Source organism: Metopolophium dirhodum, chromosome 3 (genome assembly GCF_019925205.1).
Source record: "Metopolophium dirhodum isolate CAU chromosome 3, ASM1992520v1, whole genome shotgun sequence".
NCBI classification, from domain to species: domain Eukaryota; kingdom Metazoa; phylum Arthropoda; class Insecta; order Hemiptera; family Aphididae; genus Metopolophium; species Metopolophium dirhodum.
In genome coordinates this window covers 22,200,112-22,226,423 of record NC_083562.1, presented here as the reverse complement: position 1 = coordinate 22,226,423, position 26,312 = coordinate 22,200,112, and the positions used below count along the sequence as shown (strand labels likewise).

Sequence of the window (26,312 nt, the reverse complement as noted above, 5' to 3'; positions counted from 1 at the left end):
GTATTGTATAATATACTGCTTTATTACCAACTTAGAAACATACACAAAATATTCCTATTAAATACATTATGAGTTAAAATAATTTATGTGATACGAGTTATATTAAAAATAATTAATTAAATTCAAATATACATATATTGCTAAAACAATACATTCTCAAAGTCTTAAGAGTATGTCTTATCCGCTTGTATCTCCGTCTTATGAATGCGTAACATAGCCAGTTTTATTTTTAGAATGATCTATTTAACTTTATTATGAACGTATTAAAATTGTAATTTTTTGAATTTTTAATATGCTCACAACTTTCTCTAAATTGAAATAATAGAAAAACCATGTGTGGCACCCTAGATAATATTTTTGTAAAAACTTGATTTTAAAAATAACTGCGAAATCCGATTATGATGGCCATGTGTAAGACGTATCATGTCGTTTAGGTATGTATATACTATTAGTTATTACTATACATAGAACTATAAAGTAATTAGAAGTTGTCAATAAAGTATAGGTACACAAAAATAGAAGTCACCCGGAAGAATAGATATAAAGATGTACTTTTTTATTTTTGTAACATTAATGTATAGATATGGTGGTAACGATTAACGAGCTACGATGACCCGACGACCGTTTGTAGGACTTTTTAATTATTTTATTAACATTATTAACAACTAGCTGAATAACCCGGCGTTGGCCGTGAAAATAATTGTGATTACTGATTAATCAACTCATTTTGGGTGTAATTCGCGCCGTGTATTATGCGAACAGTGTATTATTATCAGGTAGGCGGTAGATCGCAGACACAGCGAAGTGGGTGATAAAATATAGCCTAAATTAGTAAAATAGCTTTGTAGTTGAAAAAAAATTTGTATACAGTGTACCTAAAATAGCATGGCTTAAATATACATTGTATATTATTATTTTATGTGAAACAGTATTGAAGTCATAGTTGATCATCCCGGATTTTTAGGAGTATTTAATAATCATATAGTAATATATTTTGGGGGGTTATTTTATTTTATTTTTACAACCGGCGTAATTGTATCTACCTAGCTTTGTGAAATAATTCGCATATATAACGTGCAACCAGAGGTAACCATTAATAAACCAAAAAAAAGTTTCCATTTCCACCATGAATCTTGAGATCCCTGTTTTACCACCTCTTTAAAAAGCGAATATCAGAAAATCCTTTCTTATTGCTTATCTAGATTCTAGATCATTAGAGGAACCAGTAAGTATTCCAAATATCAAGTTCGTACTTTTGTATTTTAAAGCCAATATTGTATATTTAGTTAAGATATTGATTGATAGATGGCGCCGCTGTTATATTCTTACAACCCTTCATTTTCCCTTCTAGTGATTGAGTTTCCAAAAATCCTTTCTTAGCGGACGCCTACGTCATAATTGAAATCTATATGACAAATTTCAGCCCGATCCGACGTACTTTTTGTGGTGGGAGAACCCACAGTTGCTTATCACAAAGTTGATAGCATACTTATTAAGTTTGTCACGAAGTTTATGATACGTTAAAACGTTACACCTGCAATACGTGTATCTATTGGTATCGGGATTTGATGTCGGTACGCGGCTTACGGTGCGCCGGTACGCCCGTATCATTTATAATTTGGCGGGAAATAATATTATTCATTATTATAAATTTAAATTTAGGTTGTATATTATATTGGTACACATTTATATACATTTATATACATTTTTGGTATATTTTAAAATATTGTCAAATATATTAATTATTAATACGTATTAGCCATTACGTTAAAAATGAAATAGAATATTTATTATAGAAATTAGTTTTAACCTTAAACGGTATTTGTTATTATTGTCAATAAAAATAATAAAGGAGTTGATTTTTTTTTATTGAAGAAGCAATGAATGCATGATTATGGATGAAACAATTAACGCTTATGTAAGTACAACACATAAATTAAACTATGTAAAATAATAGAATACTACAGAATCTTGTTTTATATTTATAACGTGTTTGTTGGTGGTGGGGAGGCAAAGCCCCCCACTTAATTTACTTATTATACAATTGGTGGGCCTAATTTCAAGGTATAGTTAGGTCTATACCACCAAGTTGTATCAAACATCAAGTCTTCGCATTCCTTTATATTCTTGGATAGTATCTTTTCTATTCTGAAGAAAGCGGTAAAAAAATGTTTTTATTGTATAGATAATTTAACAAAGATATAAATAAAGACATTGTTTAGATATATGTTTCTTGATAAGTTAAATATTTTTACATTGTGATGACGTAACATTTTATTATTTACTATATAGGCACCTATCACGATTTAAGATATATCTTAAATCGTGGCACCTATTGAACAACAATAAATTATAACACATTAAAATACAGATATACACCAATCAGTAAACCAGCTATATTTATATTATCTACTACATTAAATGACACTCGTTTATTAATAAACATTAACCATTAACCATAATACCATATAGGTTACTTTAGGTACATACATTGATAAATAATATGAATACAATAGGTATATGAAAAATTACAAACTCAAATATTGTATTATTGATTAAGTATGCTATATAATGTATAGGACATAGGTAGGTACTTAATCAATGGTATCATATTAGATTAATTGGCCCACGTATTTTGCAAAAAACAATACAGAACACATAATTTTATAGCCGAATCGACACGATTGATTTACATAATTATGTTATAATACTAGGTCTTGGCGCTTATATTATTAGTATATTGTAAATTTGTACCTATAATAGTATGTGATGTTATAATATACAGTCAACAGATCGGTAGGAACTTATGTTGAGACGTTGAGTTAGGTATACGAATGGAATGAGAAATCAGCCGTATATCGCTTTGACGAACAGTAGGTAATAGTGCCTACCTATTAATATTATTAGTTACTCGTTAATAACTCGCAACACATTTCACCCCATCAATAAATAATACAATCAACTGTTACTGTTTTATCGTCCCATATGTAGTGACTTCGCCATTTGGGTCTTTCAAAATATCCGTATCGGGTAATGGTTCGTACGATTCTCTGGTTTCCTTTCTGTGCTGGATATAGAGCCACCTTAAATAAAACAACGAAATTACACGTTTTACATAGGTATTATTATTCATTAAAATTTATAAAATTATAACCATAGTTTTTCTACGGTTGAAAGCACATAATCAATATTATATTTTAATTTCCAATTTATTTCAATAACGGTGATAACATCGATAACGATAATCTGTTATAAGTTTATTTTGTCAGTTAAGCTACAGTCATAGAAGTAAAATGTATCTAAAAATGCATAGCTATGGATTATGATCCCAATGGGTTTTAGATTAAGTGAGAGGTTTCGCCTCTACGTCACCACCGTGCTGCTTTATTATACATCATACAGCACAGGTAGGGTACACACAATTTCACAAATGTCACAATTCTGGGCAATTCTTAAAATTCATGGCAATCGTATTGAATATAAATTGTGGATAAATTGTATTTTTAATTCTCATATTTATAATATTTATAACAATAGTTCATATAATGCAAAAAAAGTTAATCAATAAAATAACACTGTTATTTTAGTCAAAATTGAATTAAATATCTTATACAGCCAATACGTATAGGATGGCTTAAAATGACTTAGTATACATATATACTGTTTACTGATGACCTAGGCATAATTCTAAATTTATCATAATAATATTACATGGACATATAAACAGTGGCAGATCCAGGGCTTAAATTTTTTTTGGGGGGGAGGGCAAATGCCCCCTTTGCCACCCCCTCCCCTAGATCCACCACTGCATATAAATAATAAATAGCTAGGTATAAGGTATAATATAATATACTAAGTACTTACAGATAGAGAAAAATGGTCGGGACCGTTATGGCCGCGGTGACTAAGAAATAAGCACTGGGGAAGAAGCTAACGGTGGATTCGTACACGTAACTATACAATGGGCCACACAAAATGGGTACAACGTTTTCCCCGATGCCTGTGACTGCGCTGACTTGGCCTACAAAGGAAAAACAACAACGTAATTATTCTAATAAAACTGTATTATGATAATAATGGGTACCTATATCGGTATACTTATGTGAATTGCATAGGGTACTCACCGAGTTCTTGCGCCGGAATTATTTTGTTTATGATCGATTTCATGGAAATGATGGCCGGTCCTTGTAAGCAGTTCACGAGCGCCCCTGAAATCGAGATTTTTCGTTACAATAATATTATGAAAACGGTTCAAATGTACAACATTGTTATTATTCAGAAGTATAGAGTGCCGACAGTAATATCAATGATATTTCATATTAATATATTATAATATTATGCCGGTATTCCGGTATTCGTATTCGCACCGATGACGTATCTGATTAAGTTTTTTTTTTGGCACACGCCACTGCCACTCACCTGAATAGAACACGACCACACTAGTGGCGGATACGAATATGAATTGTGATATCAATTTTCCAGTAGTAGCCACAGTGCCGATCAACGCGTCGTCAACTCCGAACTTTCTGACCACGACCCCAAGAACAACAAATGTTCCTGTGGGACACATAAACAAATTCCGAATTGATTATGACAAGTTTACAATGCCGACAAAGCTATATGTATATCTATATAGTATATTTTATAATCAATGATAATACTGAAGTAAATTTGCAATATTACTGACCCACGAGATTGATGCACATCGTGGTGGTCGAGTACACGCTGAATTCTACTTCGTTCCAATTAAACTTGACTCGAGTAAACAAATATGCAACGCCTTTTTCACCTATAGAATTACAACGAGTAATAACATATGACTATATGAGTATAATAATAGGTATAAGGTATTAGGTAAGATTTTAAATAATATTTTGATGAATTCCGAGTGCATATTTTTGCACAATGTTACAAAAATATAATCAAATTTTTATGATTGAATAACAGTTTATGATAATCGCGTATCTCTGAATTATAATTAATACGTAATTAATATTATGTAAGATGTAACAATGTACCTAACATTTCTATTTAAATTTATGTGTAAAAACGGATAAATATACCTATAAATTATAAAACGTTTTATACAGGGTCATACCGGAGATTTGTTATTACTGGTAAAATATTTAAATACATTTCGATGACATGGTATATGGAAAATCATAATAATAAGGGATTAAATTTAGTTATTTTAAATCTCTATTGTATTAGTCTTAATCAAATATAAAGTGTTGTTTTAAATTTAAAACACTTCGAGGTTTGACCACACATTTTTAACACATTAGTGAAAAAAAAAACGAAACAGATTTATACGTTAATTATTATTAGTCTAGTTTCTGCATTAGAAATTCTAAAGACGGGATTTAAAATAGTTCAGGACTCTTAAACTGGTTTTTATAGCAATACATGTTCCACATGCCATACTACCATGACTCTTGAATTTTGGTTACTATTTAGGTAGTAGGTAGGTTAGTAGATTCTTACTGTTACGGTTACTTACGCAAAATGACAAAATGTTAAAGAAAAATAGGTTATCTAAATACATTTTGACCTTGAAAATTGTATTCAAAATCCCTCATAAGTTGTTCTTACAGTCACATAAAAATAATATTTTTTACATACATTTCAAGTTCAAACTTTAACAAAATTGGATATTTAAACAAAAAATAATGATTTTAGTTATTTTGATGTAATACAAAACATATTATTTGTAGAGACTCGACATTTTTCACCACCACGTGTATTATTAGTTGTTTATTATTCAAAATATATTGATTAAAATCTTAAAAAAAAACAACTTTAAAATATGTAATACAACGGTGCTCAATAATAATTTATTTTGCACAATATTCCGGATCTGGTCAGCAATAAGAATATACAAATTATGTTGGATTTTTATATAGCTGGTATTTTATTATTTATAAATAATTAAAATACGGCTTGTGTAATTTCACTAATTGATGCGTGTTCATAATAATATACGAGTACCTACCTGCAGTGTACCCTGTAGGCTGTAATTATTAATAATATCCAATCGTGATTTCAGAATTTAATATGCTTATTAGGTAACTAAAAATAACAGAATGTACTCCTACTTAATGTACCTATATAGGTAACATGAATGAGAATAAAAAACGTGTACGACGAATGAAATATGTTATTAAATATTATTTTCCCTAAGCAATTTAAAACGTCGATTAAAAAAAAATCTCGTCGAAATTCTTTTAGTATACCCATATTATATTATGCGCTATAATATAAATTATTATTTAAACATATAGGTATATTTATAATCAAAAACAAGAAGTGTTATGAACCTATATGCTATAATAGTACCTTATTATCAATTACGTTCCGATAAAAATTAAAGTATATCAATATTGTAATTGTTTAATTTCCAGGAAATATATTATAATTATTATCTATCGTGGCTATTCGATAAATGGGAGAACTGATAATAATATTCAAGTATTAACACTTGTATTTTATAATTGTTATTAATATGTTTTTATTTTAATAGGTAGGTTTATTGTTAGGCAGGTACATTAGACGCTGTTCTTTGAATTTATTCAAGATTGTTTTGAATGAAACCGTTTGGCTTTTTATGTTAATAGGTTTCTTGTGTTGGTAGGTACCTGCATCAATAATCTACGTTGCTTAATATTTGTCTATTATATTTTTACTGTTAGGTATATCGTTACTCGAGATGTTATACAGTATAATTATATTATTTATTACATTATTATTATAATGATAATACTATTATATATTTAAATTATACAAATTTAAATTGGATTTTCCCAGATTTATTGGAAGTTCAACAGATGAGGTCTACTATTATAATCGTCTTTACAATTATTATACTACACAACAAAATATTGTTTTGACAACTATTGTAATAACTAGGTATATTAATTAATGTAGGTACCTTGCAATGGACCCATGATTCCAGTTATGAGCAACGTCAAAGCGATAACTTTCATTCTTCTATTGTTTTTTTCCTTTTTGAATGTCACTTTGAACGCGTCAATTATGTGATTTAAACTGAAAAAGAACTTGATACGAGACCAATAAGACCTTTTATGTTTCTTACCAGAATCGAATTTTATCTGTTTTGTATCGTGGACGAAAATGTGAGCCATCCAAATACTGATGCAACAGAGTATCAAAGCTATGATGTATACTCCGGTAAATCCAAGTTCACGATATAATATACCTGACAAACCAGTACCTATAGGAAGACATAAGGCCATTGTCGCGTTTACTAGACCAACTCTTAAGGTTTTATTTTGTTCCTATATGTAAAAAAAAAAAGAGGTACATTGATGTATATACATTTTAATTATGTAACTAACTACTTCATAAAAGTTTAAGGCGTTAGCCGTTAGGTTTTGGACAACTTCATGCGTTGTAGTTATTATACATTTTTAACTCTATAAAATATATGACCTTCGTGCAGTTAATAATATAATTTCGTAAGCTTAACAATTTATGTATTTCTTCAAGGAGATAATGATAGGGTTCTCATACCTATATATATGGAAAAATATTTGTGTGAAATCGATGATTATAATATTTTATGATGTTAAATAAACACTAAACAGTGTCTTACAAATAATATTATATATATAAATATATTATTACATTTCCTAAGTTAGAGTTAGGTAAGTACTTGATGCTGTTTGAAATAAGTTAATAATTTATCTTAGAAAAGTATGTTTACCAAATAAGACTATATATTATTATTTTGTATATATCTAAAAAAATGACATTTAATGAACGACTTAGTAACAAACTTTCATTAGTGACTATGACACATTTATTAATATGTTGTTTTATTGTATATTAACAACTTTAGTGTATGACTTAATTATAATATTATATTTTACTTCCTTCAGGTAATCAAACCAAACTATGTTAAATTATTTAACTGTTATAAAATATTAGGTACTCGGGACCTAATTAGTGCATTTCTATTTTATATAGGATAACGGGATTTAATTATAAAATAATAGCGTGTACATTTAATAGAACATTTAACAAAATAATTTATTTTTAATTTGTAATTAGACAAGATGTAATCCCAAAAATAAAATGCATGGCCAATTAAAAAATATATGATGATCACGATACTTACTGTACCAATAGTTAATAAAATTATGAAAGTTGTGCAATATGAAAAATTAAGAAAATTGAGCAACTCGGTGAATAACTTGCGTAAAAACATTAGAGTAGATATACCTACTGTATTTCAAATAACTGAGTATTATAGATTTAAAAAATAAAAAGTTTCATTGGTATAATGTATGGTTATCTACAGTATGGTTATCTTATTATCATATTTAGGGGGGCCTATTCAGACATAAAGGATTTTAGATTTTAAACTAATATGAACTTTTTCGCCAATTTACAACATATAATGAAAATTGAAATTTTTCGGAACCTGCAACGTTTTACGTCTAACATCTAATATTATGTTATTGATATTATTACTTATGAAGATAATATTTTATACTATACATTTTTAACTATTGCCCCCACAAATAAAACTTTATTGATATTCATTGATATTCAACGATATATTTTTAAATATCGATATCGTTTTAAATTGTGTGATATTGAATCGCGATATCGAAAAAAAATTTAGGTATCGATATATCGATATTCCGATATTTCTATGGACTATGACTATCATAATGTCAATACTCAAATACTCAATTGACTAGGTAGTAACTAGTGGGTATTATATTAACAATTAATTGTTTTGAAATATATTATTCAAGAGCTTTGGCATTAAAATCAGTTTAGCTTGCTGTACATCGATTATCGGTATTTTTATATCGTACGATAATCGATACTTAAATTTCTGATTTTCTGATATCTAAATAGATTTTTAATATTTTTCATCTGTCTTTAAAACAATATATTAATAAGAGCTGTCTATTAAATGTTCAAGATTTTTTACCCAACAAATACAATTTTATTGATATTTATAGAATAAAAAACCAAAAAAAAAAAAATGGAATTTGAACATTTACGTAGATAAACCACTCAAAATAAGTCAAAATATTTTGAAAATGTTATGATATATAGAGATTGCTAATAACCACCCTCAATTGCGCTTTTGGTGCTATACAATTTTGTAAGACAAAGTTTGGAATAAGGGGCTCCAAAATTTGACTCACACCTGGGCCCTTTTATCCCTAGTTGCGACACTGGTTATCTAACCTCTGAAGTAAGTATGCTTTAATTACTTTCTAGAAAATGTCATCAAAAAAGCCGTAGCCGCTTACCGTGCTGTGGTCGCCCACGTACGAGAACACGGCCATGTACAAGACCGTCCAGTAACCGGTGACGGCGATCGGCAGCGACTGCCACAGGCCCGTCACATTCATGGGCAGCTCGTCAAAGAAGTAGACGCACACCAGCAGGCCCAGGTTCCGGGCCACCTCGCCGTAGACGGGCAGCAGCATGCACGGCCGCCGCAAACGGTTCCGATCGCTCCACGAGCCTAGGAACAGCACGAAGACGGCCGGCACGCTGCTCTGCAGTATCGTCTGCCAGATGAGCATGTCCGCGACCAGCTTCTGCACGGTGATCTCGCTGTCGGTGAGCATGCTGTTGTTCTTGTCCTTGTTCTCCAGGTCGTCGCACACTTCCGAGCTCAGTTTCAGGTCCACCCGGCACGCCTTCTGGATGTTGAGGTTCTGGTTGGCCAGTATGACCAGTATGGACGCTATCAGGTACGGGAACAACATCGGTTCGACGGTCAAGTTCCGTAGCACTACCTGGCGCAGCGGTTCTTTGTCGCCGTTTTTCGGCTGTTCCATCTTGAGACGATCTGTGTTCGTCGCTTGAACGTCTTCCCTCATCACTGTGTGTTGCTTTTGATATTATTATTGTTGCTGGTCACGATGTTGGTATTGCTCCATGCCTTGTAAGCAAATAAAATCCATTAAATATTTTTATATCTAAAAGCTTATTTTACAGAATGCATTACATTCGTTTTATAAATCAACCCATATTTAAATTATTTGAAAAACGATAAGTCAATATATATTTTGATATCATAATTTATAATAATGTGTGCTAATAGGACATTAAATCAGTTAGTTTATCTGTTATTAAGATAATGTTTGATTTAACGATATGACCCGGATGAAAAATTACCATAGATTGTATGCGGGTTCTGACAGAACTTATGCCCTCAGTTGCAAAACTTATAATTGATGCAACTATGAACTAATAGTTAATTAATTGATCAGACAGCCGATGTCAATTTGTTTTTGAAAATTTAAAAAAATTACATAAATCATATTTTAAAATTGTAATATATAATATTTAGACTTAAAATAAAACACTAGACAACTTATAACGACTGACCATATTATGGGATGTGGGGTGATCCAATATACATATATACATACGCATTAGGTATCTATATATATATATATATATATATATATACATTATACGCACTCGTCTTACGCACATGCAACACATAAATAATATTTAACACCTCTCCGATTAGACGTTTAGTGGAGACAACACAATCAATTATCAGCGGCGCCAGTAAAACACCGTATATTTTAAAAACATGAACGCATTCTTACACAAATACATACGTATATATATTATATACTTCAAGACCCCTTCGATAATTCTCCGATCAAGGCGTTTGGTCAAAACAACACAATAAATTACCAGCGGTACCTTTATCGCACCGCGCAAAAGAAGAAAATATATCAATACTTTAATATCACATAAATCGATGCACATCAGAAGAAGTGATCACACCAAAATCATATTATATAAGGACCAAATGGAATCGACTCGTCGTCAGTGTCATTCCAGAGAAGTCTCAATACACATTGTCCACGCCAGTCAACATCGCGACACACCTACAATGATTATTCGTATATGCTCATGCATTACTTTTGCGTTATGAACTTATATGTATATTGTATCATTCGAATATTCAGGTATGGTCACTAAGTTATTTGTCTCGTATTGCTAGATCAAATACATTGTTAATTATTATCCTCTATCATCATATTTCCAATATAAATAATCGATTGTTAGTGTAGTGTGATTAGAGTTTTATAATCGTAATTATACTATATTATATTGATGCTATAACAGTTCATAGGTTAGGTTGATTCGAGTCGTTATCAATGTCCGTAAGAGGTTAGGTTAGGTAAAATAAATCTCTAAGGTGTAAAATCATTGCAAATTAACAGTTCACAGGCTAGGTTATATTCGGTTCGTTATCAATGTCCGTAAGAGGTCCTATATGGTGACGGCGAATACAATAAATCTCTAAGGTGTAAAATCATAATATATTAGCAGTTCATAGGATAAATTACGTTCGAGTAGTTATTAATGTCCGCAAAAGGTCCTATATGGTGACTTCGGACGTAATGGATTTAAAAGAGAACTAGGCTTAACTTCCACAATTAAGGTAATAGAACAATAATCACATTGCACTGCGATTTACAAATAAAAGTTAAGGAATGTACTGTAGAAATTATATGACTATTTGAGTAATATTCGAATTATATAAATATCATTAAACTGGATATAAACTAGAAAAATATTATCTTAGCTCATTGGTATAAATTAAAATCACGCGGTACATACCTAGCATATATAAGTCAAAGTGATATCGATCATCGAACACCACGCCGAAGAAATACAATCCAATCGCAGAAGACAATCATCTCAACCCATGCACGAGGTAAGTAATTTGACATATATTATAATAATGTAGATAGTAAAAATATCATTAAGTAGGTATAACACGGTAGTAGAAAGATCTTATGCGGATAAACGAGCAATATAACAACGTAATTTTACACGATTTCTAAATACGTAAACACACACACACACACACACACACACCCATACATACCCACAATCCCTCTTACTAATACAAATAGACCTACTACAACACATTGTCGTCGTAGCGGGGGTTATTGAAGCGTCTTTGCGTCTTTTTAAAGAAGCAGTAAAACCGTTTGTAAAATTATGGTATTTTTGATTACTAGGTTCATAATATAATCGTACAATTCTTGTAGACCATTGGTAATATTATATACCTATTATTAATACTAGATAAGACAACACTAATGTGCCATTAAAATAATTTAATTTTAAATAATCACCACACATTAATTTATGAATTGAATGATTGAATAATTACAGCCAAACGCCAACGGGCATATTTTTTTAGGTACTTATTAAAATAAAAAAAAATTGAGATGTAAAAAACATGGCTTCTGTATTTATTGGTGCTATGAATTTTGATTACGATTTGTATAACAAAAATGGTTTACTTCTTTCGTAATAAAATACATTAGAAGGTTCAAGGTTCAAAACCTCGGCCGCGGGCGGCATTTTTCATCGGGCAAATCACGGTGTCCGGAGAGAAGTGCCGCCATCCCCCACCCGGGCATGGCAGATACCTACGGGTGCCCACTAAAACAATCTGCCAAACTGTGTAAAACGTGTTTAAATCTACAGTACCCTCCCACATAGTAAAAACCACCCAATGGCCTAAGTTGCCGCGGGTTAATAAAAAAAAAATAAATACATTAGAAGTTATAACATCAATAGTTGTTTAAATTTATTATTTTTAATAAATTAATAATAATGATTTAAAATATTGGAATACCTAAACAATTTTATAATTTTATTGCCGAAGATACTCAGTTTTAAAACTGTTTAAAATAAACTACGTTTCAAGGCACTTGCAATTTTGTCTTAGATGCGTAAGAACAAATTATACAATGTATCCTACCAGGTTTGTCCTTGTAAATTTTACTTAGGCTTTTGCTTTAAATAATTAAAAAAAAATATCCAATAAATGCTATCTGTATATCAGTGGCGAATCCAAGGGCGGGGGCGGTCGCCAAGTAAATAGTAATACCACCGATATTATTAAAAAAAAAACCTAATCCAAATTTTGCATATACAGATATATACAATAAAAATAAATAAATAAAAACTATACTCAATATAGTATTTCGCTGTATACGCTTTATCAGAACAGAACGTAACCCACATAATAGTTAATACTCAACAAAATCATTTAGCAATAAAAATTATGGCCCAATGACCATTATATTGAGTTCGTTGTGTAATTTATTTTAGTGAAGGCGAATACGCGTCAATATAATCAAATTTTGTTTTAACTTAAAATTTAAAAATCTTAATGAAATCGGTCAAAAACGAATTTTTGTAAAGTTGACATTTATTATTCAGATAAAAAATTAATACCGGTAGAATGTATATGTTTTTTGCACGTAAAAATATCGTACCGAGCGATTTAAAATATACAAAAAGCGGGTAAGTGGGAAACGATCTGCTGTACATTAGGTGTCTAGAGAGTCACTGTAATGGTGTGTTAAATTTGAATCCAAAAATCATTGTAGGTTACGAAAAAGTGAAGACAGGCTGTCAGCCTATAGGCTATAATATAAGTAAGCAAATTGTATGATATTATTGTGATTAAAGTAGTATACTTAACTATTAGGCATTAGTACCACCTACACTCTACAGTAGGTTAAATTAATTTTTGTCAAAAATATTGCGTTTGGAAATGTCATTGTTTGTATAATACTGTATATAATATTATAATAATGTACTCTTAAAGCCTCAAGTACCCACAAATAATAATTTTAAATTAAAACAAAATAACTAAAACCGTTATTCTTGGTTCTAAATATTTAATATGTAATTTCGTCCAAATTTTAACTTAAAATGTCTGTAAAAATAACTATGCTCACATATTTTTAGATTTTTTGATTACAGTATGAATTATTTATGAGGATCCTTGTTTTAAATTTTGAATTCTTAGCTATACAAATTGGACATTTTACATTTTTTTAACTACAAAATAATTTGAAAACTTTCGTGATTTTGATAAATTTTACAAAAATTTGAATTTATATAGGTAATTATAAAAAAAAAATCGTGGTAACTAGATTGACTTTCTTAGAAAAGGTGCTGTTGAAGATAATCGAAGCATTTTTGTCCCAAAAGGTGATGAGTGATGGCAGACACAACGCGATTTGAGTCCACCACGGGATTGGATTTTGTTTGATTTGTGATGGAGTGTGCTCCTTTTGTGAGGTTTACATTTTTTTTTTACATTTTTAACTATAGCTGTTTTTCCAGATCCTAGGTTAAAATGTATACTCATATATTTATATCGTTATGTAATATTGTTACATATGCATAAGCCACGAGGCCTTAGAACATATTCTTAGGAATTTATTTTGAAAAATATGTTGTTTGTTAACTTTTGTTTGGGACGCTGCATCTCATACTTGCATGTACTCACTAGTCTTATTATCAAGTGGAGAATTAAATGCAAGATACGGTATGGTTTACTGAATAGGGTATAGAATTTTTATCCGGTTTAGTTCTTATTATCATTGTGTATTTTCCACTTACCTAAACAATAATATGATATAATGATGTATGCCGTATTTGAAATAATACCTAATGCAATTAAGTCTCTCGAGTCTTGGTGACAAAACAAACGGAATGATTGATGCAATAAATAGATTAATATCTATTGACTATTAAGGACAATAGTATTTAAGTGAAGTGGAAAATATAATATGCTCGGATCTTGTCTGACACAATAATTACTAATTAGGTACATATTTACAACTTTTCATGCCTTATCGAATTTCTCTGTATGAAGTAAGCAAAAATATCTAAGTATATCATGGCCGAATTTTGATCTGGTATTCATATTATAGTGATGAGTTGACATTTTCTATTGGATTTATCAATATTTCCCGAAATATTACAATTTATAATACATCCATAAATCGGAATTTTGTAAATCGATACGATGTGGTAGGTATATCTGCATATACAAAATAATACTTTCACTACCTAATTGTCGTAATTTAAACTACATCCTTAAAGAAGAGTATGTAAGTATGTTGAAATCAAATTTTCTATAACAAGTCCTCACTAGAAATTATTTTTTTTCACAAAATTCGAATTTTTCCTGTAGATACCACACCTGGAAAAAAAATTTTTGTGGTAATACCTAAAGTATACCTCAGAAAATTCAATTTTTTTTCACGATTTCTTATTACCATGTAAGTAGCGTATACTATAAGTACTATGGTGTATTATATGTAATTACTAATTATATTTTATATTTATTCTGAATCGTTGTAGATGTTATAATATTGAATAGTGGTCAATTGCCATTGATAAAAATAATACGTAGGTACCTATTCGTATATTTTGTATAGCTGGTAGAACAAAATACTTTATTAATAAATAATAGAAATCATGATTCATGGAGGATAAAATTGTCTAGTTTTAATAATAGAGTATTCATTTTAAACAAATACAAAAAAAAACCGTAATCACCAGCATTTTATATAATGAGCATATTAAATAATTAAATATTACTATCAAATGCAAATATACAACTTAATGTAGATTATTGTTCATTGATTTATTTATTAATTGTGGTTGGTTTATCGTAGTCATAGTTTATTTTTATTAACCAGTAGGCTATACATCAGATGGTAAAATATTTAATTATTAATGATGTAACAAGTTAATTGGAATATCCTTTTGGCCTTTTTTATCTACTAATGGTAATGATTAAAATTTTTATTTACACTGCTGTATTTTTAACGTTCAGAATGTTTAGATTATTCAAACTATATTATGATTTTCCTTATTAACTATTACTACTGCTGTTATTAAACTTTATATTTTATATCGTATGTGCTTCGTTGTTATGTGATTGCATGATCGACAACATAATAATATTTATTTATTTAATAAATAATATAAAGGATATTTGTAGTAACTTTATAGTTTGTCTTATCGCGTTCATTTCAACAGCCACGACCCTCCCTCCCAAAAAAAGTTTCATTCGCTTTATATTTATTTTATTAATATTATATTTAGATTGTTAGTTATAGAAATATCCACTACTAAGTTTTACAATTTGAATGGAAAAAACACCAGATTTAATGTGCAATATGTAATAGTAAGCTAAATTTGGCTGATCTATTTTTTTTCCTTTAATTTTACAATGTTTTCTGTATCTTGGCTGTAGTTTTATAATAGTTCGATTGAAGTTATTATAGTACAGATACTACAGAAAGTCACATTTGGGGGTCTTCAGTTGCCATTCAAAAGGGGGGGGGGGGAGATAATGTTTTTTTCTCTTATCAGTTTGCCTGTCCTGAGAGAAAAAACCACATATTACCCATGACTGAAGTTTGAACCGAGGACGTTAAGAATCCATATAAGATCCATAAGAATCGCAATATTGATTGTGAAGAATAAAACATTTAAACGTTGGTCATGCGTATTTATATTGTATTACAGTTAATAATGAAAGAAGAAGTAAAACTAAAATGAAAATTGTGTTATACTATAGGTACACCAAAGTATGTGTACAGTGTATCTACAGAATTCATTAAATTAAACATGATAGGTAGGTACGAGCTTATATTATTATCATTATTGATACCTAATTGATCGGGTCAACCACAAATTTGAATATTTAATTTTGATTATACCAGTATCACTATTGCTGACACTGCAGATGTAGGCCTAAGGTCACACAACTATATTATACCATTATATCAGTCTATTGAAACTTGAAACTATGATACCTATATATTTTCGCGGTCATAAACTGAAATCAAACAGTATCGAATATTGACGAACGTTACATAATATGAAAGGATTCTGGAATTATCTACTCCATGGAATGTTGATCTTTGCCTGACCGAGGATGACGGGAGCGGGACGTGATTTCGACTTTTCGATGATCGGAGTGTTTTTGCAGAGAACGTTGTGAAGAGGGGCATGTCGTTTCGGTCAACGGTCACGCCCAATAAAAAATATCTTCATATTTAACAGACCTCTAAGTCATAACCAATAATACCTAGTACGTTTTATGTATTTTGTACGAGGTTATACGATTATTATAGGTTAGTTTGCGTATACAGTGGAAGTAACGCGCGAAACGTTTCTGAAGTTGAAGAATCGTTGATCAGTGATAGTGATCTAATCAATAACCTGGATTTTCGCACACGCGGGTACTTATGTTATATTGCAATACTACTGTAGGTTTATAATAATATTTACCTAGTTCACTGTTACAAAAAAATGCGTAAATTCTGTAGTCAATGACTAGTGGTTCGTTGGCAGTTTACCAAATTAGTACTCATGTAAAGTGTAGTTACTATCAAATATATACTATATAACTACTATTATAAATAAAAAATTACACAAAAATTGAATAATCTAAAACAATAAGACGACGTATAGGTACTTACAGCCACAGCAGTAGGACCCGAAGCGGGAGAACGCAACGAATGGTGATCCCAGACGATTGGTGGTTTCAGAGTGAACTCTCACGCACGACACTATAATTTTATTATCATTAAAAAACAACACGTATAGGCCGGCCGCCTTCGGATGATAAAAACCACTGCGTCCGGTCGTGGAGCTGATGATGATGCGACTGCGTTATAGTTATGCGACTGTATAATATTACCTTAAAAATGTTGCGTGCGATGGCGTTACCCGGTATCACGTGCGTGGTTAGGTCGTACCTACCTACCTACAACAGACTGTGTCCAGTGAACCTGTCTCGTGGAAAACTGGTTATAACACTTGATATTAAGTCATCGTCTATGCGCGTATAGCGTACGTATGCACATAGTTTTATACTAAATAAATATCACTAAATAATTTTAATATTTTATGCGGTATAATACACGTCGAACTTGTGCTGGTCGTTACAGTTTGGTCGAAATCACATTATAATATTATTAAAATATCGAGAAGATTACCGCTGGAAAAAACGCAGATTATAATATTAATGCCCTTTTCTCAAGTTTGATTGTAGGTCAACATTTAGACAGTTTACAGTACGTATATTAACATTAAAAACGTTGAGCTGTATGCTAGCAATGCCACCGATGTAGTGGTTCAAGAATTCGGGTTACCAGAGTATCAGTCGGGTTATCAGTAGACACTAAACAGTATTAAATTAATCACTAATCACTTATCAGAACAGTAATTATAATATAGGTCCCTCTAGTCTCGGTTTGTAGGGCTAACGTCATAGACTACAGCTAGTCTCGGTGGAAAAAACGAGTACTTACCAAAACTTATACATACATGCATGATGTAGCCCGGATATAGTAACCGAGACAATTAAATGTATAAGCCATAAGTTGAATATTATTTTAATATATTCGCTTCGATAATTGTGTTAATTTTGTAAATCGCTTTAGATGTACAATCTATATCTAAATATAAATCTATAATATATAGCTGATCCCGTGCACTTCGTTGCCCGTTAAATGTACCAATGCTATATGACTCAAACTTTGTTCAATTCGTTATTTAATATTCGGTGTATGGTGTTCAAAATTTATCTTAACTTTTCTGTTGCCCGGAATAAAAGTTCTGATTCGCAGCAGTATATTATCAGGGTAGGCAATCTAATCGTGGGCCCCGTGCTGTTTGTACGTAAGGGCGAGACCGTTTTCGACCAAAAACGTACCCTTCCCTTTTCGGCCGATTCACTTTTCGACCAAAACAAAAAGTTTTGTAATATGATATGTAGAATAAAGAATTGATATATAATTTTTGTAAAATAGAATACCCATGTATTAATATTTTTTTTTTGATTACGATTATTACGATTTATTATATACGATCGGTGATCGTCGACTGTGATTGTTACTACCATAATATATAGTTATATCAGTATAATATTTTATGTAGTATGTACCTGCAAGACTGATCGTTATACGTATTGTAGAGATTCACTATCTTTCTTAATATTATATTATACATTACTATTAGACTTAATAATTATTGACAAAAATTGTATATTATTATTAAAGACCGGATTTATATGTTTTTACATATCGTTACTGGGTCCATGCAGTCTTATGAGAGTAAAAAATGTGGACGGTTCGTTCAATTCCGAATGCGTAGAAAAAAGTTATTTTTGCATATTTGAGAATATTTCATGGGTTAGAGAATATTTAACCCATTTAGCATATTTTGGAATATTTCGTAAATTGTGAGAAAATTTTTTTATTTATTTTGAATTTTATATGACGGAACCCAGAGAAAAATTTTTTAAGCATTTACAATTTTTTTTTTTATCATTTCCAACTCTTACTAAAGTGCAATATAGTACTCCATTAGAATACGAAACTTTTAGTACTTAATTAATACGTCACTATTAAAATAATTTTGAAAAAAAATATTAAGATGCATATTTTTGCATGTCTTGCATATTTTAGAATATTTTTAAAATTTTTAAGAGAATATTAGCATCATATTTTAGGTATTTTAAGAGAATATAAATCCGGTCTTTAATTATTATGTTATTCTTTTTATAAAATATTATGCACAGTGTGACATATTAACACAAAACTAATGTTAATAATATATAGGTATTCTTATATTTAAATTTTTTTTAATATTTTATTTTACAATATTTTATTTTACAACATTTTATGTAACTTATACTTTAAATAATTTTTAAAATTATAATTGCCACAATTTTACGAAAATTGTATACCAATTATTTTATTTATTTTACATATCATATATTACAAAACTTTTTGTTTTGGTCGAAAAGTGAATCAGTCGAAAAGGGAAGGGTACAATTTTGGTCGAAAAGGGAATAGACCTTTTTTAAATTTGGTCGAAAAGTGAATCGGTCGAAAAGGAAAGGGTACGTTTTTGGTCGAAAACAGCTATGCCCGTACGTAAGTGTATGATTTAACTCTAAAGTATCAAAATTGTACCAAGTTTGTCATTTTTACTTATTTCCACCGACGGAGGATTAATATAATCAATTAATACAAAAGCCTAACGCAACCGTACTAAAATTCGATGAATAAAAAAAAACAAATTTTCATTTTTATCTATATCTATACTAATATATAAAATGATAGCGTTTGTTTGTATGTTCGGGATAAACTCCGAAACTACTGAACCGATTTCGAAAATCTTTCACCAATACAAAGCCACATTCTTTGTGAGTGTCAAAGGCTAATTTAAAAAGGGAATTGATCACCCCTAGTAGGTGCTCAAACAGGAATTTTGAGATTTACGATAGAAATGTTTGTTTTTTAATGGTTGCTATGGGTTATATCTGTCTATATATATAAAAATAAGTGTACCTTTTCTTAGTGCACCCTTACATGATGGTACGAAGGTACCATGAACATTTCAAGCCCCCCCACCCCCCAGCTATCATAGTTTAGGCTCTAAGTTGATTAGTCAGTGAATCAAAAAACCGAGCATTTAAAAAAAATAGACACATCGGTCCAGCCATTCTCAAGTGATTCGATTACCAACGAACAGCATTTTAATTTTATTTGTATAGATTATTTTTTACATTTTATTATTTCCACCAACCCAATTAATTTTTCCAGGACGTATTATACATTAATACCTTTCCTGAGACTCAGGCAATCCATTAGTGAAAACTGAAAACTGTACTAAAATACGTTAAGTACTTTTTAAGATATGCGCGCGCGTCGTGCATACAAAAAAGGGGCTTCTTCTTAGTAATATAATCTATATATATAAAAATAAGTGTACATTTTGAATACATTTTATAACTCAAGATCCACCAAACCGATTTCGATAAAAATTTCAGAGCATATTAAGGTTGATGCGTAAATGGTTTCTGTGAAGTTTTTACGCTGTGCGATAAGTGGTTCCGGAGTTATGGCCTCTTCTCTTAAGTGCACACCTGGTGACATCGCCAAAAACAACAACAACGTCTATACACTTATTTTTATATATATAGATATATAACCCATAGCAACCATTAAAAAACAAAAATTTCTTTAGTTAAGATAACAACAAAAAAAGAATTAGCAAAATCGGCCGTTCACGCGTGATGCGATGATCAAGGAATAGACGTTGTTGTTGTTTTTGGCCATGTCGCCAGGTGTGCACTTAAGAGAAGAGGCCATAACTCCGGAACCACTTATTGCACAGCGTAAAAACTTCACAGAAACCATTTACATATCAACCTTAATATGCCCTGAAATTTTTATCGAAATCGGTTTGGTGGATCTTGAGTTATAAAATTTATTCAAAATGTACACTTATTTTTATATATATATAGATGATATTACTAAGAAGAAGCCCCTTTTTTGTATGCACGACGCGCGCGCATATCTTAAAAAGTACTTAACGTATTTTAGTACAGTTTTCAGTTTTCACTAATGGATTGCCTGAGTCTCAGGAAAGGTATTAATGTATAATACGTCCTGGAAAAATTAATTGGGTTGGTGGAAATAATAAAATGTAAAAAATAATCTATACAAATAAAATTAAAATGCTGTTCGTTGGTAATCGAATCACTTGAGAATGGCTGGACCGATGTGTCTATTTTTTTTAAATGCTCGGTTTTTTGATTCACTGACTAATCAACTTAGAGCCTAAACTATGATAGCTGGGGGGTGGGGGGGCTTGAAATGTTCATGGTACCTTCGTACCACCATGTAAGGGTGCACTAAGAAAAGATTTTACAAAATTCACATTTTAAAGAAGCGTGCTCACACTAGGATTTTGAGATTTAGCATTAGGTCTAATGTAAATTAAATTTAAAAATGATTCATTAGAGATAATTTAAGACAGTTTCTCAAATTGTATTTAAATATTAAATTAAAACACCCCACTTTAAAAAATCCTGGCTACGCGCCTGAATTACATTGACTTCTATATCGGAATGTAAAATTTTAATAAATTATTCAATAATTAAATATAGGTGATTATTATCATTGCTAAATTACAAGGTACGATCGCAATTTGCATTTAGACGCATTTTCGTTATGGGCTGTGCACTTACTATATAGTATTGCATGCTAAATCATGGAAAGGAATCTCAGATGGCAGTGATTTTTACATTTATTTAGCTATGTAATTAATAATTTATAGTGTTTTTGTATTATAAATCGAAGTGATAATATTATGTATCACAAAGTTGCGATCATATGCGTATACATTTAGCCATGGTTATTATATAATATACTTATGATATATTATAGTTGTTTCATGCATATTTTGTATTGGGCCACTTGATAATAAAAAAAACTTTGGAGAAACAATACGTCTTTAATTTTATGATATTTTTTTTAAAAATATTTTAGTGCTGTCATCCCTATGGCTATATATTATATTATATAAAATGGCGAGTTCTAAAATCAGTAGTTCCTGTGCAAAACTATAGAGCGTGAAATGTGGTTATTATTGCAACTCGTGGGTAAAGCGAGACTCGATATACTTCAAGTATCAATAAATAACATTCATTATGTTCCAAATAGTTGTAAACAGGTCTGTAAAATACATACGGTTGATTGCGTCATGGACACATAAAGTATTTTTATGCAAACACGTAGTTATAATAATAAGTTATAATGTATCTATTATAGACAGCGCTTAAAGTGACTAAAAATGGCAAAGCGAATTATGATTTAAATTTTGAGTGATTCTTGTAAACTAAAATAATTTTCATTACCTACTAAAACATTTAAATTTTATTACGTTGACCAACAGATGTTGGAGACCCTAGGACCTTTGTGTTTATTATTACTTCTAATCTCTAAATTAGTATCTATCCCTTATTATTAATTTAATATTTACATACAAATTTATCGTATTTGTTATAATTTTTTTTAATCCAAGCTCTATAGCACCACACAGTTCCCTATAATTTAGACTGCATAAAGATTACATGACAAAATATTTGATAGTTAGTAATACAGTATGTTTTTTAAAATAATACAATATCAATATAATACAAATATTAATAATCATGGGGCTGGGGTATTCATTTTTAAATAATATAATATTATATATCATAGTGTGTCAAGGATCAATATGGGTAGTAAGGACCTATGCTGAAAATTTTTTCTTGGGCCCAATGACCCAAATTATGTAAACCTTACTACCAGCTACTGGTACTATATACAACAGAGAAAATTCCCCGGATTTTGTTTTATTATCTTATATTTGATAAAATATGGTAATGCAATAATCCATAATATAAATATACTATTGTTACTCAATTAAGTATTAAAATTAAGTCTTGTGTAATTTTCATACTGAAATAATTGAAGGTGCTGTAATTTAATGTACTGTTTTTAATGTCGTTGGATCGACGAACATTAATATTAGTTATAGTGAGTGAAGATGATCGATTTTAGTAGCATAATTTATTCTTCTTATTAAGTATATTATTTCTTATTGAAAGATAATATTAATGAAAAAAAATAAACTGTTTCAACAGCAATTTGTGGTTGTTATGTTGTGTTGTAACTGTCGATTTGATGTAGTATAATATGTTAAGCGGAGATTGATGTACCTCATATTATAAACCTACTATGTTATAGTAAGAGCAATTTATAGGTAGGTACCTTAATTCATTATTTTAACGTCTATGCTATTGTTTAGTGTTTAATTTCATTTTATAAAATTAGCCATTGTTTTTTTAGTCATTAATACATACCTTATAATATTGTTACTACCTATAGTATTCATTAGATTATTTACTATAACAAATTAAAACGATTTTCAGTTTTACAAATAAGTGTTTTTTAAGAGATACCAAATTTAATACAATTAATACATACTATTATGTAGCAATATGTAAATGTGTGGTTATATTGTTTAATCTATAGTTTTAAATATTCATCAATCTAGTAAGTGTTTTGTTTTTAAACATTTTTTTTTTATTTTGCACTATACATTATATGTATTAATTAATACATATTTTATTAACAATGACAATTTGTTAAGAAAGTTGTATTAAAAAATATATTTGATTTTTTTTAAAATCCTATAGGTACCTACTATACTACTACTACAAACCACCTTAGGTTTCTATTGTTAATACCTAGGTCTTAGTTACTGTATTCGACTGTATAATACATATAATCGCATGGGTACTGGTTAGAGAGTTATATTTTTAACTTAGAAACTATAACTTATCCTATCATTGAATCCAAATATTTCTAAAAAAAACCATGTTAGTTATAAAATTATAAAACTATATTCGAGTTATTTTATTTTGTATTTGCTAACCATGATTAGACATAATGTTTGGAAATATTTTACGTCCGCATAAACATAAGCATATAATGAGTATAATAGTATTATATAAATAAACTAATATGATTTTTTACGGAAACTGTTAATTTTAAATTGAAAGTTAATATATAGATTCGATATTTTGATCTCATTAGTCATTAGCTCACTTTTAATAATGGTTTTATTTTTATTTATGTTTCTGTAAATCATGGATTAAGCATACGTTTAACATCATTAAAATATACAGTTTGGATAATAGTATCTATGCTATAGGTATATCAAAACTATAAACAATGTAATATGATTCGTACAGTCATAGTTAGATTTAAAGTTGCACAAGAACTTGTGTTAGGTAATTATTGTTATTATTAAATGCAAATTGTGGACTCTAACAATGTAGGTATGTATATTTACAGAAGCTTAGTAAATCGAATGATTGCCAATTATTGAGTAATATCTGAATGTTGTTAGAACTACTTAAATAATACTATGATTTGACTCTATAGGGTTAATGGCTGATTTTATGCAATCGCTATACGTTGCCTATGGATCGTTCATCGGTAGCACGGCCTTTGATTATTCGGTAGTATTGATGTTGCATTATAGCCAAAATTATGTATTAATGTATTATAGTTGACGTCGGTGGCGGATTTTCAAAATTTTTTTGGGAGAAGGGGTCTTAAAAAATAATATGTATTTAAAATGTATATTTTTTATTAAAATTAATTAATTAATTATATACGTATATATCAGTGTCTGGGAGTCACTGGTTGACGTAGTCATGTACATTGAGTAAAAAAGATTAATTACACTATATTATAATGGTTCTATTAGGTATAATACATACTAATTCTACTCTTGGTAAAAAAAAAATTATAAACCACCATCTATATTTAAGTTGGTTATCTTATAATTTTAAACTTCGTTCGTTGATTTTATTGATTAGCTATTTAGTAAAATACAACTGTGTTAATTACAATCGTTCAAATAGGAAAATGTTTAGGAGGGCTCAAGCTCTCATATATTTTTTTAAAGTATATTGTACAGTGCAACCATATGTAGGAGAGAGTTAGGGAAATGTGTTAAGTACAAATATGGTATACGGACATTCAAGTATTCAACCTAATCCAAAGGCCAACAGTCAAATTGCTGAGGTGTTTTAACCAACAAGGTTAATAAGCCAACATGACAAAAAGCCGACATTATTATACATTATCAACTTGATAATAATTTCATCTAAGAAATTATTAATGTAATTAACCTGTCAATATGTTATCTTTTACGAACAGTTTGATGTTTGACCATAGGTTCCCGTTATATTATACTGTATGGTCTGTTGATAAAATTGTAATCTTCTTTTTGGTGGTTATCTACTGGTGCTCACTTTGAGATGAACGACTGTAAAGGTAATTTTGAAATAAAATACAAACATTGAATTGCACTCTATATTATCTTATTATTATTATAAAGTATCAGGATAAGCCAGATTCGTATATAGGAGGGGCTCCCTATGTCTAGAGACCCCCAGATTTTTTCTTACTAATTTCCCATAGAATCTTGATTCTTGATAGTGAAAATAAAATAGAATTCATTAGAATTAAATAATTATTATTATAACAAGCTAGTAGGTACTAAATTACAAAAATATTAAATTATATATTTGAGTGAAGTTAGAGTCTAAAGGTAGGTAATGAAAAATATTGTTTAGAAAATCGAACTTAATTGAAAACGGGATTTTTTTTCATGAGGGGTAAAGCTTAAATATTTTAAAAATGTATTAGTTTCACAATTACAGTGATATTTCTAAGTAATAAATTCTTAGGCCTATTTTTTTTTTATAATATCCTTGTTATTGAAATGAGTCACATATTATTATTTTTTTCACATATTTATAATTTTTTATATGGTATCAAATTGTTTCTAATGAACGATGAACCTGTGGCGGTGAGACAGAAACAAACTATACAGTGTAACCTTGTAAGATTGACGGTGTCGTAAATAGAATACCACTATGAAGAATCTCAAGAAAAAAAACAAACAACAATAATAATAACCTGAATGTGTGCCACTGTGAATCGAAGGGTTATAATTTATAAACAAGCCATTTATTTTTATAGGTAATCTTCATAATTAAATAAAAATCTTATTTTTTTTGTGATCATCGACAT

At 29.8% G+C, this 26,312-nt stretch overlaps 2 protein-coding genes across 4 annotated transcripts in view; one reads left to right on the top strand and one right to left on the bottom strand.

Annotated features, from left to right (window-relative positions):
- Positions 1–2,366: 2,366 nt before the first annotated feature.
- LOC132940434 (hippocampus abundant transcript 1 protein-like) lies at positions 2,367–17,914 on the bottom strand. 2 transcript variants are annotated; one of them, XM_061008047.1, is made up of 9 exons: positions 17,340–17,914; positions 9,294–9,934; positions 6,929–7,295; positions 4,688–4,789; positions 4,420–4,557; positions 4,125–4,208; positions 3,865–4,021; positions 2,970–3,083; positions 2,367–2,891 (listed from the first exon to the last, which is right to left on the bottom strand). In XM_061008047.1, the coding sequence occupies exons 2-9, from the start codon at positions 9,870–9,872 to the stop codon at positions 2,888–2,890; spliced, it is 1,545 nt and encodes a 514-aa protein (XP_060864030.1). In that variant the 5' UTR covers positions 9,873–9,934; positions 17,340–17,914; the 3' UTR covers positions 2,367–2,887. The 2 variants fall into 2 exon arrangements, with proteins under 2 accessions (XP_060864030.1, XP_060864028.1); XM_061008045.1 differs by having other exon boundaries at positions 2,957–3,083; positions 17,340–17,913.
- Positions 10,823–26,312, top strand: part of LOC132940432 (proton-coupled folate transporter-like) — a 27,701-nt gene continuing 12,211 nt past the window's right edge. The window contains exons 1-2 of one of the 2 annotated variants that reach the window (XM_061008043.1): positions 10,823–10,982; positions 11,606–11,737. The gene's annotated coding sequence lies outside the window, so the exon portion shown is untranslated. Of the gene's footprint in view, positions 10,983–11,605; positions 11,738–23,361; positions 23,464–26,312 lie in introns of those variants that run through there. The other variant, XM_061008044.1, reaches the window with a different exon arrangement.